Below are 19,734 nucleotides of genomic sequence, written 5' to 3' on the forward strand. Positions count from 1 at the left end.
CTACAGCGCTTTGTTGTTAAGGGGGCCGCCTTAACAACAAAGAGCCAGCGCCTAAACTAAAGTATTAAAAAAATATATATATATGTATATATATATATATATGTATATATATATATATACATACAAATGGGGGTACGCTAAGGGGTACGTGAGATTTAAAAAAAAAAAAAAAATCTAAAAATAGCAACAATTCAAAAATCCTTTATAATTATATTTATTGAATACTACTTCAACAAAATATGAATGTAAGTTCATAAACTGTGAAAAGAAATGCAACAATGCAATATTCAGTGTTGACAACTGGATTTTTTGTGGACATGTTCCATAAATATTGATGTTAAAGATTTATTTTTTTGTGAAGAAATGTTTAGAATTAAGTTGATGAATCCAGATGGATCTCTATTGCAATCCCCAAAGAGGGCACTTTAAATTGATGATTACTTTTATGTGTAGAAATCTTTATTTATAATTGAATCACTTGTTTATTTTTCAACAAGTTTTTAGTTATTTTTATATCTTTTGTTCCAAATAGTTCAAGAAAGACCACTACAAATGAGCAATATTTTGCACTGTTATACAATTTAATAAATCAGAAACTGATGACATAGTGCTGTATTTTACTTCTTTATCTCTTTTTTTCAACCAAAAATGCTTTGCTCTGATTAGGGGGTACTTGAATTAAAAAAAATGTTCACAGGGGGTACATCACTGAAAAAAGGTTGAGAACCACTGGCATACATCTATCATTCATCTTAAAAAAGGCTTTTCTTTTTAAAGAAGAAGGGTTTTTAAGCCTTTTTTAAAAGCATCCTCAGTCTGTCGTGCCCTCAGGTTGTCAGGGAGAGCGTTCCACAGACTGGGAGCGGCGGAGCAGAAAGCCCGGTCTCCCCTTGTTCGTAGCTTTGTTCTCGGAGGTTGGAGGATTGTTGTCTTTATTTTGACAAAAAATCTTAGGGTACATGAAACATATGTTTATAATTATAATTTAGTCCTTAAATAAAATAGAGAACATAATAATAATAATAATAACATTGATTGTATTTGTAAAAAGCACTTTACATTGAGCAAACAACATCAAAATGCTACAGTGTATAAAAAAATTAGTTAATAAATGAGAAAATTTAAATAAAAAATGATTACAAAATCTAAATAAAAACTAAAACAGCCTAATAGCTACAACTTGAATGCATATATCTTTAAAAAAGGCTTTTTTTTTTTTTTAAAGAAGGGTTTTAAAGCCTTTTTTAAAAAGCATCCACAGTTTGTGGTGCCCTCAGGTGGTCAGGGAGAGTGTTCCACAGACTGGGAGCGGTGGAGCAGAAAGCCCGGTCTCCCATTGTTCGTAGCTTTGTCCTCAGAGGTTGGAGGAGCTTAGCCTGTCCGGAGCGGAGGTGTCGTGTGGAGGATTTGGGGGTGAGCAGTTCTTTGAGGTACAGGGAGGCATTTCCGTGTAGGCACTGGTGGGTTAGTAGGACGACTTTGTATTCCATCCTTAGTGGAACAGGAAACATGTTTCTTATTGCATTTAAAGAACAATGTTGGCACTAAATAAAATAAAAATACTAGACAACTTGTTTTTTAGTAGTAAGAAAAAAAACAAAGACTCCTAATCAGTCTGCTGACGTATGCAGTAACATATTGTGTCATTTATCCACCTATTATTTTGTCAGCATTATGAGAGACACACTGTAAAAATGTATTATTAATCTACTTGTTAATTAACTGTTAATATCTGCTTACTTCCTGTTTCAACATGTTCTATCTACTCTTCTGTTAAAATGTAATAATCACTTGTTCTTCTCTTCTTTAATACTTTACATTAGTTTTGGATGGTACCACAAATTTGGGTATCGATCTGATACCAAGTAGTTACAGGATCATACATTGGTCATATTCAAAGTGTGCAGAGACGAATTTCCTGACTTTATAGACAATAAAAAAAATTACAAAAGATTTTGTGATATTAAAAAGTATTGAGGTAATCATTGTAGTATCGACTATATACGGCTCTTGTACTTGGTATCGTTACAGCCAATGTCTGTATGGATCCACCCATTTGTTTACATTCAAGAGTGCTAGCTTGCTGTTAGCTATTGTATCCTCCTAGGGTGCGTACTAGTGAAGCATGTTTTGCTATTTCTCGTCCTCCAGTGATAATGTTAGAATTATAAGGGACAAACTGTAAAAATGTATCATTAATCTACTTGTTCATTTACTGTTAATATCTGCTTATTTTCTGTTTCAACATGTTCTATCTACACTTCTGTTAAAATGTATAAGTCACTTATTCTTCTCTCCTTTGATACTTTACATTAGTTTTGGATGATACCACAAATTAGGGTATCGATCCGATACCAAGTAGTCACAGGATCATACATTGGTCATAATTAAAGTCCTATATGTCCTGGGACGTATTTCCTGACTTTATAGACAATAAAAAATGACAAAAGATTTTGTGATGATAAAAAAAAATCTACGTAATTATTGTAGTATCGACTATACACAGCTCGTGTACTTGGTGTCGTTACAGCCAATGTCTGTATAGATCCAACCATTTGTTTACATTCAAGAGTCCTCACTTGCTGTTAGCGGTTAGCTATTGTATCCTCCTATGGTGTGTAGTGAAGCATGTTTATCTATTCCTCCTCCTCCAGTGATAATGCTACTTGTAAAAAACATACTTTATTTGTTGCCACGGAGGCCAGAATTAGTGATTTGGAAGTAGCTAAAACACTACCGACTCCGGACGGATGCTATCCGCTTAATAGCTAGCCATGTCTTAAAGAGACCTCTTCCTGAGGGGGTTTCAGTATTATAACTTAGCCTTTATCTTTACTTTTTACACCAAAATGCGTCCGTTCTCCCTTTTCTGTCTACACACTGTGTCTGCTTGTAAGTACTCTGTGCGTGTGCGCTGCCAAACATGCTCCTCTGCTAGTAAAACCAGCAATGTCACGACGTAACAGCCAGCATCATGCCCGTAAAAAACAAACAAAACAGAGTATAGTACCGTTTTTGATTCATTAGTACCGCGATACTATACTAGTACCTGTATACCGTACAACCCTAGTATGAAGTAAAGCTTATGTATTGCTGAAAAGTGACATCACAACTATGGAAATGGAGTAGGTCCAGATGTTGTAGGGTGTGCCGAACGAGACACAATATGAGTAATCAAAATCAAGAGACCTTAAATTTTCCACTTAGTTAACCCACACAAACGTGCGTCAAAGTGAAAAACAGCACGTGTTGCTAGTAATCCTGTTGAGAGGCAGAACATGGGGGCCTCCTGTGGGAATGTGGTTGGTTTGAGCAGCGTCACATGGACATGAACAATCACTCAACACATTCGCCCCACAATCCCTTCGTATTAGTGACTTACCTAAGAGGATATCCTTTAACCACTGACGTCTTTACGCCTCAACAAAACTTTCAGATTATCCCGTGTTGTCGAGATTGCAGATCAGCACAATTTCCAGGTTTACCACAGAACCACCAGTGTTCACCTCCACCACCTGACCGCCTGTACTCCACCAGAGATCAGTCTGTTTGGCTATGACAGAAAGGATATTTGGGTTTCAGAAGTGCGGAACGACACAATCGGCTGGTTTGATGATTTAGATCGATGTTTTGGATTATTAAGAATAAAGATTAAAAATAAATTATTGACGTTAAGTGCAACATAACAAAATTGACAATACACGAAAAGACTGTGGCAAACAGTAGGGATGGGAAGTGATGAGATTTTTCCGGTTCCGATTCCAATCTACAAAACCCAAAACCATTGTCAGGTTGTGTAAATGGTAAATAAAAAGAGAATACAATGATTTGCAAATAATTTTCAACTTATATTCAATTGAATGGACTGCAAAGACAAGATACTTGGCCCGGTGATGAGGTGATGACTTGTCCAGGATGTACCCCGCCTACTGCTCGAATGCAGCTGAGATAGGCTCCAGCACCCCCCGCGAGCCCAAAAGGGACAAGCGATAGAAAATGGATGGATGGATGGACGGACATAATGTACCATCACAAGTAGGTTATATACCATCACAAGTAGGTTATATAACATCTAATAACATCATATACCACCACGAGTAGGTTATATACCATCATATACCATCACAAGTAGGTTATTTACCATCATATACCATCACAAGTAGGTTATATAACATCTAATAACATCTTATACCATCACAAGTAGGTTATATACCATCATATACCATCACAAGTAGGTTATTTACCATCATATACCATCACAAGTAGGTTATATAACATCTTATACCATCACAAGTAGGTTATATACCATCATATACATCACAAGTAGGTTATTTAAATCTAATTACATCATATAGCATCACAAGTAGGTTATATATTTCATATAACATATACCATCACAAGTAGGTTATATACGATCATATACCGTCATTTACCATCACAAGTAGGTTATATACATCATATCATATACCATCACAAGTAGGTTATATAGCATTTAATAACATCATATACTATCACAAGTAGTTTATATCCCATCATATACCATCACAAGTAGGTTAAATACCATCATACACCACCATATACCATCACAAGTAGGTTATATACCATCACAAGTAGGTTATATAACATCATATACCATCACAAGTAGGTTATATACCATCATATACATCATAAGTAGTTTATATACCATCATATACCATAACAAGTAGGTTATATAGAATTTAATAACATCATATACTATCACAAGTAGTTTATATACCATCATATACCATCACAAGTAGGTTAAATACCATCATACACCACCATGTACCATCACAAGTAGGTTATATACCATGATATACATCATGAGTAGTGTATATACCATCATATACCATCACAAGTAGGTTATATACATAATATACCATCATATACCATCACAAGTAGGTTATATAACATCATATATCACCATATACCATCATATTATATAACATCTAATAACATCATATACCATCACAAGTAGGTTAAACACCATCATATACCATCACAAGTAGGTTAAACACCATCATATACCATCACAAGTAGGTTATATACCATCATATACATCATAAGTACTTTATATACCATCATATACCATAACAAGTAGGGTATATAGCATTTAATAACATCATATACTATCACAAGTAGTTTATATACCATCATATACCATCACAAGTAGGTTAAATACCATCATACACCACCATATACCATCACAAGTAGGTTATATACCATCACAAGTAGGTTATATACCGTCATATACATCATGAGTAGTGTATATACCATCATATACCATCACAAGTAGGTAATATACATAACATACCATCTATACCATCACAAGTAGGTTATTTAACATCATATATCACCATATACCATCATATTATATAACATCTAATAACATCATATACCATCACAAGTAGGTTATTTAACATCATATATCACCATATACCATCATATTATATAACATCTAATAACATCATATACCATCACAAGTAGGTTAAACACCATCATATACCATCACAAGTAGATTATATACCATCACAAGTGGGTTATATATATCATACCATCATATACCATCACAAGTAGGTTATATACCATTATATAAGATCATATACCAACACAAGTAGGTTAAATACCATCATGTACCATCACAAGTAGGTTATATACCATCACAAGTAGGTTATATATATCACACCATCATATACCATCTTATACAATCACAAGTAGGTTATATACCATTATATATAACATCATAAACCATCACATACTATCACAAGTGACAATCATTGGTACTTTAACTTAAGTACAAAACCCAAAAGCAGTGAAGTCGTCACGTTGTGTAAATGGTAAATAAAAACAGAAAACAATGGATTGCAAATCCTTTTCAACATATATTTAATTGAATAGACTGCAAAGACAGGATCTTTCATGTTCACACTGACAATCTGTTATTTTTCGCAAATAACGGCTCATTTGGAAGTTTGATGCCTGTAACATCGTTAAAAAAAGCTGGCATAAGTGGCAAAAAAGACTGAGAAAGTTGAGGAATGCTCATCAAACACTTATTTGGAACATCCCACAGGTAAAAGCTAATTAGGAACAGGTGGGTGCCATGATTGGGTATAAAAGCCGCTTCCATGAAATGCTCAGTCATTCACAACATTCATAACTAGATGAACCATGTGTGGCTGGGAAGGGAACACTAGTAAGGTTGTAAATGCTGTGTAGAGTAGGCTAACCAATGTTGTTCCTGTGGATGTCAACACAATTACTGTAGTTACTAAATAACATAGTGACTGAAACACACATAGTCATTCATTTGGATGAATGTATTTATGTCAACACTGTTGAAACATTTTCAATTATTTTAACACTAAAACATCTTTAAATTGGACTTTTTTTTGCTGTATAGAGTAGGCTAACCCATGTGGTTCCTGTGGCTGTCAACACAATTACTGTAGTTACTAAACATAGTGACTCAAACACACATTTGGATGAATGTATTTATGTCAACACTGTCGATCATTTTTCAATTCTTTTAACACTAAAACATCTTTAAATTGGGCTTTTTTTTGCTGTATAGAGTAGGTTAACCCATGTGGTTCCTGTGGATGTCAACACAATTACTGTAGTGACTAAATAACATAGTGACTGAAACACAGACAGTCATTCATGTGGATTAATGTATTTGTCAATTCTGTTGATCATTTTTCAATTCTTTTAACACTAAAACATCTTTAAATGGGGCTTTTTTTTGCTAATTGCTACATGTTCAATTGCTGAAAAAACAGGAGCTTTGCCAAAAAGGAAAAAAATGCAATCTGCTCAGAAAATTTGCCACGAAGGCTCATGTCAGAGCCATCAAAGTGACTGAAACAGACATAGTGATTTATTTGGATGACTGGGCTATGTATTTAATGATGCTAGCGTCATTACATTACGATAGAACGTACAAATATGCATGACAACAGTCCTACAGACATCACACATGGGACGCTTTAGTAAATAAGAATTGTTTTAGTTATATTGTAAAACTTACAAACGCTGTTTGGAGCAATTAATAATTATAATAATAATACATTTTCTAATAAGGCGCCTTTTTGGGCACTCAAGGACACCGTACAAAGTCAAAAAAATTAAATAAATTAGATAAAAAAACAACGAAAAAGATCGATAAGATTTACAATGAATAAGCAGCAAGGAATAGGTGTGTTTTGAGTCTTAATTTGAAGAGGGATATTGAGTAGAAGTTGCAAAGGTCTGGTGATAATATAACACCATTTCGGTGTCTTTGTTTTATTTTGCATACAAATGTTTTTATTTGTCTGCCGTCAGCAAAGAAAAATCCATAAATTAGCCGCTCAGTGTTATAAACGGCAGGGTTCAAAGCGTAGGTAAAAAGTAAAAACTCCACGGTGACATTTTGGTGAATTTACTGAGGAATTTTTGTTAGTATTGTTAAATTACAGTGGCATTCTTTTTTGTATTGTTTCACTCGTAAAGGTGTTCACCTATTAGCTAATGTTAATAGCACGTACAAATATGCATGAAAACACTCCTACAGACATCACACGTGTGACGGTTTAGCAAATAAGAATTGTTTTAGTTATATTGTAAAACTTACAAACATTGCTTAGAGCAGTGTTTTTCAACCACTGTGCCATGGCACACTAGCGTGAGTCTGGTGTGCCGTGGAAGATTATATAATTTAAACTACCTGGGTTAAAAGTATTTTTTGCAAACCAGTAATTATAGTCTGCAAATGATGTGTTGTTGTTGAGTGTTGGTGCTGTCTAGAGCCCGGCATAGTAACCGTGTAATAGTCCTCAATATTAGTAGGTGGCTGCCTGTAGTTAATTGCTTTGTAGATGTCGGAAACAGCAGGAGGCAGCGTGCAGGTAAAAATGTATCTAATGCTTAAACCAAAAATAAACAAAATGTGAGGGCCCCCAAGAAAAGGCATTGAAGCTTAGGTAAGGCTATGCGGAACAAAATTGAAACTGAACTGGCTACAAAGTAAACAAAAACAGAATGCTGGACGACAGCAAAGACTTACAGTGGAGCAAAGACAAAGTACATCCGAACATGACATGACAATAAACAATGTCCCCACAATGAAGGATAACAACAACTGAAATATTTTTGATTGCTAAAACAATGTAGATGCGGGAAATATTGTTCAAAGAAAAACATGTAACTGCTACAGGAAAATACCAAAACAACAAGAAAAGCCACCAAATTAGGAGGGCAAGATAAGAACTAAAACAGTACACACAGGAAAACAGCAAAAAAGTCCAAATAAGTCAGGGCGTGGTGACAGTACACCTACTTTGGGACAAGAGCTACAAACCCCATTTCCGTATGAGTTGGGAAATTGTGTTAGATGTAACTATAAACGCAATACAATGATTTGCAAATCCTTTTCAACCCATATTCAATTGAATGCACAACAAAGACAAGATATTTGATGTTCAAACTCATAAACTTTATTTTTTTTTTGCAAATAGTAATTAACTTAGAATTTCATGGCTGCAACACGTGCCAAAGTAGTTGGGAAAGGGCATGTTCACCACTGTGTTACATCACCTTTTCTTTTTACAACACTCAAAAAACGTTTAGGAACTGAGGAAACTAATTGTTGAAGCTTTGAAAGTGGACATTTTTCCCATTGTTGTTTTATGTAGAGCTTCAGTCGTTCAACAGTCCGGGGTCCCCGCTGTCGTATTTTACGCTTCGTAATGCGCCACACATTTTCGCTGGGAAACAGTTCTGGACTGCAGGCGGGCCAGGAAAGTACCCGCACTCTTTTACTACAAATCCACGCTGTTGTAACACGTGGCTTGGCATTGTCTTGCTGAAATAAGCAGGGGCGTCCATGATAACGTTGCTACAAAACCTGTATGGATCATTCAGCAATAATGGTGCCTTCACAGATGTGTAAGTTACCCATGCCTTGGGCACTAAGACACCCCCATACCATCACAGATGCTGGCTTTTGAACTATGGGCCTATAACAATCCGAATGGTTATTTTCCTCTTTGTTCCGGTGAACACCACGTCCACACTTTCCAAATATAATTTGAAATGTGCACTCATCAGACCACAGAACACTTTTCCTCTTTGCATCAGTCCATCCTAGATGAGCTCGGGCCCAGCAAAGCCAGCGGCGTTCCTTGGTGTTGTTGATAAATGGGTTTTGCTTTGCATAGCAGAGTTTTAACTTGCACTTACAGATGTAGCGACCAACTGTAGTTACTAAAAGTGGTTTTATGAAGTGTTCCTGATCCCATGTAGTGATATCCTTTACACACTGATGTCGGTTTTTGATGCAGTACCGCCTGAGGGATCGAGGGCCATAATATCACCGCTTTTGTGCAGTGATTTCTCCAGATTCTCTTAAAATTGTGATGATTTCACGGACTGTAGATGGTAAAATCCCTAAATTCCATGCAATACCTCGCTGAGAAATGTTGTTCTAAAATTGTTCGACAATTTGCTTACAAATTGGTGACCCTCGCCCCACGGTTGTTTGTGAATTAATCAGCATTTCATGGAAGCTGCTTTTATACCCAATCATGGCACCCACCTGTTCCCAATTAGCCTGCACACCTGTGGAATGTTCCAAATAAGTGTTTGATGAGCTTTCCTCAACTTTATCAGTACTTATTGCCACCTTTCCCAACTTCTTTGTTACGTGTTGCTGGCATCAAATTTAAAAGTTAGTGATTATTTGCAAAAAAAAAAAAATGTTTTATCAGTTTGAACATCAAATATGTTGTCTTTGTAGCATATTCAACTGGATGTGGGTTGAAAATGATTTGCAAATCATAGTATTCCGTTTATAGTTACATCTAACACAATTTCCCAACTCAAATGGAAACCGGGTTTGTATATTGATGCAGACTTGGTTATGGTTTAAAGTCATATCCAAAAAATGCGACGACTTTTTACTGTCAACTGAGTTTCGATTTTTAATGATTTCTGCTGGTGGTGTGCCTCTGCATTTTTTTTAAACGCAAAAAAAATGTGCCTTGGCTCGAAAAAAGTTGAAAAACACTTGCTTAGAGAGACAAATGAATAATCCATACAAGTAGAAATGCTTTTGACGATTAATTCAAAGTGGTTCAAAGTTTTCAACAGCAGGAAACACTGTAGCTATTTAGCCATTAGCACCTGCAGTGAGAAAACTTGTCCAAAAGCACAGATAATAACACTATTTTAGTGGCTTTGCATGTGTTTTATGGAAACCGGCCATAAATTAAGGCCTTTGCCCCCCCGCTGGGTTCAAAGCGAAGGAAAAAAGTAGCAACATATAGGCCGGAACTTGCGGAAAATCACCCTGCAAAAAGTGTAGTTGTGAAGGGCTTGAGAGGGGGTGTGATCCCGCTCAGCCCTGTCTGAACTAGTGTGAGGCTATGCCTTCACAGGAAAAACTCTTCAACAAAGGACAGGGCACGCCAGTTGAACAGGTCGACGCCGGCCATGTGAGTTTTGGCTGGGGGGGGCGGTGGCAGCACCAGTCGGCGGAGGTCAAGTGACATACTGGTGAAGTCACAGGCGGTGGACGGGGACATATTTGGAATCATGTGAGCAGTGTTGCCGTGACATGGGTGTGTTTGTCAACATAGCCGTGGCGGGGTGGGGAGGGCCCTTAACCTGACACTCTGGTTAAAGCTGGCTGAGCGTCCTAGCGACCGTCGCTCGCTGCTGCCACCCGCTGGCTCAACATTAACCTTGTAAAAACACAGAATTTTTTTTTTTTGTGTGTCTTCCAGATCATCGAGAAGTTCATCAACGACACGTGGGTGGAGCGCTACAACGAGCCCATCAGCGACGGCACCCTCAAAGCCATCTGGTCCACCGCCGTCTCCATTTTCTCCGTCGGCGGCATGTTCGGCTCCTTCTCCGTCGGGTTCTTCGTCAACCGCTATGGAAGGTAACGCAGCAGGAGTAGCGTATGTCACATGACCAGGATCAAGCTCTTTTTTTTTTTTCAAGTTTCAAAGTTGTTTGTTTTATTTGCACACACTGAGAAAGAGGAACAAAGAACAATATACAATGTAAAGCAAAAATATGTTTAGGTCTTGTGAGGACACCTGCCATCAAAACGCCACAATTTACACAGTAGCAGAAAATAATAAAATTGTTTTTGCACACACTGAGAAAGAGGAAGAAAGAATGATATACAATGTAACACAAAAATATGTTTAAGTCTTGTGAGGACACCTGCTACCAATGAGTCACAATTTACACAGTAGCAAAAAACAATAATAAAAAAAAATAGACATGTTACCTAATAATAATGACAATACCTTTTTGACCTCGGAGCCCAACTTTTCCATTACAGAGGGACCCCGGGCGCACTCAAATATTAACACTGATTTAGAAATCTTACTGTTAATTTTAACCGTAATCAATAATGACCATTTTTAGGCTCAGGTTAAGCTGATTAGGAAAAATTTGTTCCAAAAATTTAAAGTACATACATATTATGTTTAGCTAAAGTAAATTAAAGGTTTGACTAAACTCTCAAAAAAAATTAAGTGAAAATGACCACTTAGTCATATTTTTTGCTCTTTAAAAAACGTCTCTTTGACTTAAGCTCCAGACTTCTTCTGTTTGTTTGGTAATTTCATTACTGCCACAAGTGGCTAAAAGGGTATTACAACTACGGACACACGGGCCACAGCTGAGAAACACATATTTTTTTGGTGGCCCTCTAGGTGGCACTGGGAGCCCAACAATGGGCCCTATCAGAATCAGAAATGTTATTTGCACACACTGAGAGAGAGGAAGAAAAAACAATATACAATGTAAAGCAAAAATATGTTTAGGTCTTATGGGGACACCTGCCACCAAAACGTCACAATTTACACAGCAAGCAAAAAAACAATAATAAAAAAATAGACAAGTCACATGCAATACATGTCACCTAATAATAATAATAATAATAATACCTTTTTGACCTCAGGGCCGAACTTTTCCATCACAGAAGGGCCCGGGCGCACATAAATATTAACACTGATTTAGAAAAACTACTGTTAATTTTAATCGTAATCAATAATGATAACTATTTTTAGGTTCAGGTTAGGCTGATTAGAAAAATAAGTAACAAAAATTAAAAGTACACACACATTATCCATCCATCCATTTCCTACCGCTTGTCCCTTTTGGGGTTGCGGGGGATGCTGGAGCTTATCTCAGCTGCTTTCGGGCGGAAGGCAGGGTACACCCTGGACAAGTCGCCACCTCATATTATGTTTTGCTAAAATAAATTAAGGGTTTAACAAAACTGTCAAAAAAATTTAAGTGAAAATGACCACTGAGTCATAATTTTTGCGCTTAAGAAACGTCTCTTTGACCTCAGCTTCAGACTTCTCCTATTTGTTTGATAATTTCATTACTGCCACGGGTGGCTAAACAGGGTATTACAACTACAGACACACAGACCACAGCTAAGAAACAAATATTTTTTGGTGGCCCTCTAGGGAGCACTGGCACCCAACAATGCCCAATCACAGGGGTCGGGAACCTTTTTGGCTGAGAGAGCCATGAAAGCCAAATATTTCAAAATGTATTTCCGTGAGAGCCATATCATATTTTTTAGCACTCAATACAACTAAATGCGTGCATTTTTAAGTAAGACCAACATTTTTAGAGTATAAAAAGTATCTTATTCTTTTTCATAACATTGTTATTCTGAAGCTAACCAATAATAAATAAAATGTAATGTCTGTTGATCATGTTTTTGTTTGGCCATGTGCTGTTTGTCTTTTGGACTCTTTAAGTTCCTGTTTTCTTCCACTCCCTTGTCTGGTTTCCTTGGTTACTCATTTTGTCCACCTGTCTCTGGTGGACAAAATGCCCGCTCACCTGCTTCCCGAGCACTAATCAGAGGCAGTATTTAAGCTTGTCTTTGCCAGTCAGTCGCCCTGGCGTCAATGTGATATTTTCTTGCTCTGTGCTGACTTGTTTCATGCCTTGCCATAGTTTCGTGCTTCATGCCATGCCAAGTAAGTTTTGTTTCATTAATGTTCATAGTCTGTTTATGCGTTAGCTTTCTTCCTTAGCCCAAGTTGTGCCTCCGCTGTGAGAGATTTTTGTTTGTATCTTTTTTTTAGTTTAAATTAAGTCATGTTTTTACCTAAATGCCATGTCCCGAGTAGTCTGTTTGCCTTCCTGGGGGAAGTACCCCGCAGCAAACTGCGATCCCCCCCCATCGTGACATAAAATACTTCTTACCATTAATGCAACTTCTTGAACAGGTGCGGTAGGAAACGGTTGGACGTTATTTTTAGCACTGTGAATTCCAGAGGAATTATTCATAATTATCGTGTTAAGCAATGTCAGCTAAGATTTATCTGAGAGCCAGATGCAGTCATCAAAAGAGCCACATCTGGCTCTAGAGCCATAGGTTCCCTACCCCTGCCCTAGCGGAATCTAAATCAGAAATTTTATTTGCACACACTGAGAAAGAGAAAGAAAAAACAATATATATTGTAAAGCAAAAATATGTTTAGGTCTTGTGAGGACATCCTCCACCAAAAGGTCACAATTTACACAGCAAGCAAAAAAACAATTATAAAAAAAACAATATAGACAAGTCACATGCAATACATGTCTCCTAATAATAATTATAATAATACCTTTTTGACATCAGGGCCCAACTTTTCCATCAGAGGGGCCCCGGGCGCACACAAATATTAACACTGATTTAGAAATCGTTCTGTTAAATTTAATCGTAATCAATAATAACTATTTTTAGGATTAGGTTAGGCTGATTAGAAAAATAAGTACCAAAAATTATAAGTGCATACATATTATGTTTTGCGAAAAAAAATTAAAGGTTTAACTAAACTGTCAAAAAAAGTTAAGTGAAAATGACCATTTTCATAATTTTTGCTGTTTAAGAAACGTCTCATTGACTTAAGCTCCAGACTTCTTCTATTTGTTTGGTAATTTCCTTACTGCCACAAGTGGCTAAAAAGGGTATTACAACTACGGACACATGGACCACAGCTGAGAAACACATGTTTTTTTGGTGGCCCTCTTGGGTGCACTGGCAGCTCAATAATGGGCCCTATCAGAATCAGAATCAGAAATGTTATTTGCACACACAGAGAGAGAGGAAGAAGAAACAATATACATTGTAAAGCAAAAATATGTTTAGGTCTTGTGAGGACACTTTCCACCAAAAAGTCCAATACATGTCACCTAATAATAATTATAATAATACCTTTTTGACATCAGGGCCCAACTTTTCCATCAGAGGGGCCCCGGGCGCACACAAATATTAACACTGATTTAGAAATTGTTCTGTTAATTTTAATTGTAATCAATAATAACTTTTGTAGGCGCAGGTTAGGCTGATTAGAAAAATAAGTACCAAAAATTAAAAGTGCATACTCATCATGTTTTGTGAAAATAAATTAAAAGTTTAACTAAACTATCAAAAAAAAATTAAGTGAAAGTGACCACATAGTCATAATTTTTGCTCTTTAAGAAACGTCTCTTTGACTTAAGCTCCAGACTTCTTCTGTTTGTTAGGTCATTTCATTACTGCCACTTGTGGCTAAAAACGGTATTACAACTACGGACACACGGACCACAGCTGAGAAACAAATATTTTTTGGGTGACCCTCTAGGGGGCACTGGCAGCCCAACAATGGGCCCAATCAGAATCATCTATCCATCCGTTTTCTGCCGCTTATTCCCTTTGGGGTTTCGGGGGGCGCTGGTGCCTATTCAGCTACAATCGGGCGAATGGTGGGGTACACCCTGGACAAGTCGCCACCTCATGGCGGCCAATCAGAATCAGAAATACTTTAATAATCCCCGGGGGGAAATTAACATTTTCAGCACAATCCCATTCTCGAGCAGACAAACATTACAGCCAACTTCCGACACCCCTTACAAAAAAGGTGAGAAGCAGGTAAATGCTGGGGGGTGAGAAAAAAAAAAATCAGTCCAAGCCTGGGTCCCTGGAGAGGGGGTCCAGACTGAGACCAAGGAAGAAAAAAAAAACTCATAGCCATAGCATGTGTCCATCCCATCCATTTTCTACCGCTTATTCCCTTCAGGGTCGCGGGGAGCGCTGGAGCCTATCTCAGCTACAATCGGGTGGAAGGCGGGGTACACCCTGGATAAGTCGCCACCTCATCACAGGGCCAACACACATACAGACAACATTCATGTGTGTAAAAGGGAAAAATCAAACATCAAAGAATACAAATGACATTAAAGACATTAAAAGAGCAGAGCTGATGTATTAAACTACAGTATAATGTTAACATACAGGAATACATTATATGTGGATTTATTAAAATACAGCATAAGGCCAACATAAACAAACAACTTGACTGAAAATAATTTGGGATGTCATCATTTTGCTGTATGTTTATTTTTCATCAACATTAGCTCCCAAATATTTGATTTGAGACACCAAGTTAATTTCTCATCATTATTATAGCTTTTGTTTTTTCTAGTACACATCTTAAAATTCTGAAAAAATAATAATTCCTCTAATTGATTTTCTACCTCTTCTTCCTCTGACGCCCAGGAGGAACGCCATGCTCATGGCCAACGTCCTGGCCCTCCTCTCCTCCGCTCTGATGGGCTTCTCCAAGATGGCGTCCTCATTCGAAATGCTCATCATCGGCCGCTTCGTGGTGGGCTTCTACTCCGGCCTCTCCACCGGCTTCGTGCCCATGTACGTGGGCGAAGTGTCGCCCACAGCCCTGCGAGGGGCTCTGGGAACCCTCCACCAGCTGGGCATTGTCGTGGGCATCCTCGTCGCGCAGGTATTGCACCTCGCCACTTCCTTGCTGTGACAAATCCAGGGTTGATTCTCTCGTTGCTGGCGGCTCGCAGGTGTTTGGAATGGACGTCATCCTGGGCAACACTGACCTGTGGCCGCTCCTCCTGGGCTTGATCTTCGTCCCCTCGGTGATTCAGTGCGTCCTGCTGCCGTTCTGCTCGGAGAGCCCGCGCTTCCTGCTCATTAACAAGAACGAAGAGAACAAAGCCAAGAGCGGTAGGTGGTGTGCACAAAAACCCCGCTCGTCTGTCAGATCTGTTTGATGCAAACTCCTTGGCAGTGCTGAAGAAGCTGAGGGGCACCAACGACGTGAGTGCCGACATGCAGGAAATGAAGGAGGAGAGCCGGCAGATGATGAGGGAGAAGAAGGTCACCATACCGGAACTTTTCCGCTCACCCATGTACCGCCAACCACTCCTCGTCGCCGTCGTGCTGCAGCTCTCCCAGCAGCTGTCGGGCATCAACGCCGTGAGTACACATGTTTCACCCGTGACGATGCCGAGGATCACGTGCACATGACCTCCCTTGCACCACGTGCTCCGGCAGGTCTTCTACTACTCCACCAGCATCTTTGAGAAGGCTGGAGTTGCGCAGCCGGTCTACGCCACCATCGGCGCTGGTGTTGTCAACACGGCTTTCACTGTGGTGTCGGTGGGTATCATCTTTGTTTCAAGGAGAACGAAAAACGCACACTATGACATAAAAGGCACCGGAATATAAGCCACACCAACGGAATGTTAAAGAAAAATCCATTTATTACTCGCACCGGACTATAAACCACAGATATACATGTTGTGAAATTAGTTATTTACACAGAAATATTTATTTGCATACCTTAATTGTTGCCAAACGGTGTATGTAACAGGGCAGTAAAACGGCTGATCAAAAAACAGAAGTGAAGTAATTAATTAATCAAAATTTACTTATACTGTACAGCCCTTAGCCCTAAACCACGAGTGTCTCAAAGGGCTGCACAAACCACAGCGACTTCCTCGGCTCAGATCCCACATCAGGGCAAGGAAAAACTCAACCCAATGGGACAATGAGAAACCTTGGAAGGGACCGCAGATGCGGGGACCCCCCCCCTGGACGACCGGTGCAATGGACGTCGAGTGGATCTAGCATTATATTGTGAGAGTCCAGTCCATAGTGGATCTAACATTATAGTGAGAGTCCAGTCCATAGTGGATCTAACATAATAGTGTGAGAGTCCAGTCCATAATTGATCTAACATAATAGTGAGAGTCCAGTCCATAGTGGGGCCAGCAGGAGACCATCCTGAGCAGAGACAGGTCCGCAGTGCAGAGATGTCCCCAACCGATGTACAGACAGGCGGTCCACCCCGGGTCCCAACTTTGGAAACAAGTAAAGTGAATTATATTTATAAAGCGCTTTACATAGTGAAACCAATATCTCATTTACATTTAAACCGGTGTGGGTGGCACTGGGAGCAGGTGGGTAAAGTGTTTGCCAAAGGACACAACAGCAGTGACTAGGATGGTGAAAGTGGGGAACCCTCAAGTTGCTGGCACAGTCACTCTTCCAACTGAGCTATACCGCCTTAAGTCACTATCTGTGCAAGCGAAATGGTAAATGGGTTATACTTATATAGCGCTTTTCTACCTTCAAGGCACTCAAAGCACTTTGACACTATTTCCACATTCACCCATTCACACACACATTCACACACTGACGGCGGGAGCTGCCATGCAAGGCCCTAACCACCACCCATCAGGAGCAAGGGTGAAGTGTTTTGCTCAAGGACACAACGCACGTGACAAGGTTGGTAGAAGGTGGGGATCGAACCAGGAACCCTCAGGCTGCTGGTACGGCCACTCTTCCAACTGCGCCACGCTGTCCTCCAGCTCTCCAATCGGCTAAACAGACTCAAAAAATCCACGGTGACGTTTTGGTGAACTTATGCAAAGTGAAAGTGAAACAACACAAAAAGAATGCTATCGTACGTTAATTATACAAACACATACACTCGTAAATGTGTTAGCATTTGAGCTCATGCTAACGACGCTAGCTTAATTACATTACTATAGCACGTGCAAATATACATGAAAACTTTCCTACAGACATCACACATGGGAAGCCTCAGTCAGTAACAATGGTTTTAGTTGTACTGTAAAACTCACAAATGTTAATTGTTAATTCATTGTTAATTAAATAATAGTGCAAATAAATTACCTATCATTTGAGCATTCATGATTTATTTTGCTGTTTATGCAAGTGGTGAAAAATGACAACAGATGATGACTCCCTACACGTAAAAAGTATCTTCAAAACAGGGGTCTCAAACTCAATTTACTTGGGGGCCACTGGATGCAGAAACTGGGTGAGGCTGGGCCGCAAGAACAGATGTATTAAAAAGATCTAACATGCACTTTTTAATGAATTCACTTCTTTGAATGGCTTTCCCGCCCTAGCAATATACTTGTCAACTCTCGCGATCTTTCCGGTAAACACCCAAATATCTGTGCCCCTCCCGACAATCTCCCGGGGCAATCATTCTCCCGGTTTTCACCTGGAACGTTAATATTAAGGGCGTGCCGGGATGGTACTGCCTTTAACGTCCTCCACAAACTGCCGTCTTGTCCGCTTTTCCATCATACAGTGTGCCGACCCAATCACGTATTGTATGAGGCTTCGGCAGACCCACGGAAGTGACTGCAAGACATACTTGGTCAACAGCCATACAGGTCACACTGAGAGTGGCCGTATAAACAACTTTAACACTGTTACAAATATGCGCCACACTGTGAACGCACACCAAACAAGATTGACAAACACATTTTGGGAGAACACAAAATAAACACAACAGAACAAATACCTAGAATCCAATGCAGCCCTAACTCTTCCGGGCTGCAATAGGGGGCGGGGCTGGAGGGGACGGGGGTGTATATTGTAGCGTCCCGGAAGAGTTAGGGCTGCATGGGATTCTGGGTATTTGTTCTGTTGTGTTTATGTTGTGTTATGGTGCGGATGTTCTCCCAAAATGTGTTTGTCATTCCTGTTTGGTGTGGGTTCACAGTGTGGCACATATTTGTAGCAGTGTTAAAGTTGTTTATATGGCCACCCTTAGTGTGACCTGTGTGGCTGTTGATCAACTAGGACTTGCAGTCGCTTACTGCGTCTACAGAAGCCAAATACATCATGCGACTGAACTGTCACGCTATTTGTACAGGTTGTAGAGGACGCTAAAGGCAGTGCCGCAACAGTGCCCCCTTAATATTGTTGTTTGGGTGAAATTCGGGAGAATGTTCACCCCTGGAGGGGCACTGAAAATTGGGAGTCTCCCGAAACAATCAAGGATATAAAAGTACAAGGCTGTCAAGCGCCATTAATATAAAACTCGCGGGCCGCACCAACATTAAATTTTCACATTAAGGTGCGGGCTGCAAAAAAACGTCTCGCCGGCCGCAATTGGCCCGTGTGTTTGAGACCCCTGCTTTAACAGAATGGTTTGATTCCTGCAGCTGTTCGTGGTGGAGCGTGCAGGCCGCAGGTCCCTCCACCTGCTGGGCCTGCTGGGGATGGCGGGCTCTGCCCTCCTGATGACCATCGCCTTGGCTCTGCTGGTAAGTCCTCACCGGACCAAGGTCCACCTGACTCCTGTAGTGGGCGACTAAGATCCTCCCCTTCTTCTTCTTCTGCAGGACCAACTCAAGTGGATGTCCTATCTGAGCATCGTGGCCATATTCGCCTTCGTGGCCTTCTTTGAGATCGGCCCGGGTCCCATCCCATGGTTCATCGTGGCAGAGTTGTTCTCGCAGGGGCCGCGTCCGTCCGCCTTCGCCGTGGCCGGCTTCTCCAACTGGACCGCCAACTTCATCGTGGGAATGGGCTTCCAGTACCTGGAGGTGAGGAGAGGGAGGACCACACGTTTATATCTTCTCATCTCT

The 19,734-nt window shown here is 39.7% G+C and overlaps 1 protein-coding gene across 2 annotated transcripts in view; it reads left to right on the forward strand.

Annotated features, from left to right (window-relative positions):
- Positions 1–19,734, forward strand: part of slc2a1b (solute carrier family 2 member 1b) — a 74,112-nt gene that overhangs the window by 44,497 nt on the left and 9,881 nt on the right. For both annotated transcript variants that reach the window (XM_061885701.1, XM_061885709.1), the window contains exons 3-9: positions 10,785–10,945; positions 15,569–15,809; positions 15,880–16,042; positions 16,107–16,294; positions 16,373–16,477; positions 19,309–19,410; positions 19,489–19,692. In XM_061885701.1, the coding sequence (XP_061741685.1) occupies positions 10,785–10,945; positions 15,569–15,809; positions 15,880–16,042; positions 16,107–16,294; positions 16,373–16,477; positions 19,309–19,410; positions 19,489–19,692 (1,164 nt within the window). The remainder of the gene's footprint in view (positions 1–10,784; positions 10,946–15,568; positions 15,810–15,879; positions 16,043–16,106; positions 16,295–16,372; positions 16,478–19,308; positions 19,411–19,488; positions 19,693–19,734) is intronic.

The sequence above is a fragment of the Nerophis ophidion genome, linkage group LG02 (assembly GCF_033978795.1).
Source record: "Nerophis ophidion isolate RoL-2023_Sa linkage group LG02, RoL_Noph_v1.0, whole genome shotgun sequence".
NCBI lineage: Eukaryota > Metazoa > Chordata > Actinopteri > Syngnathiformes > Syngnathidae > Nerophis > Nerophis ophidion.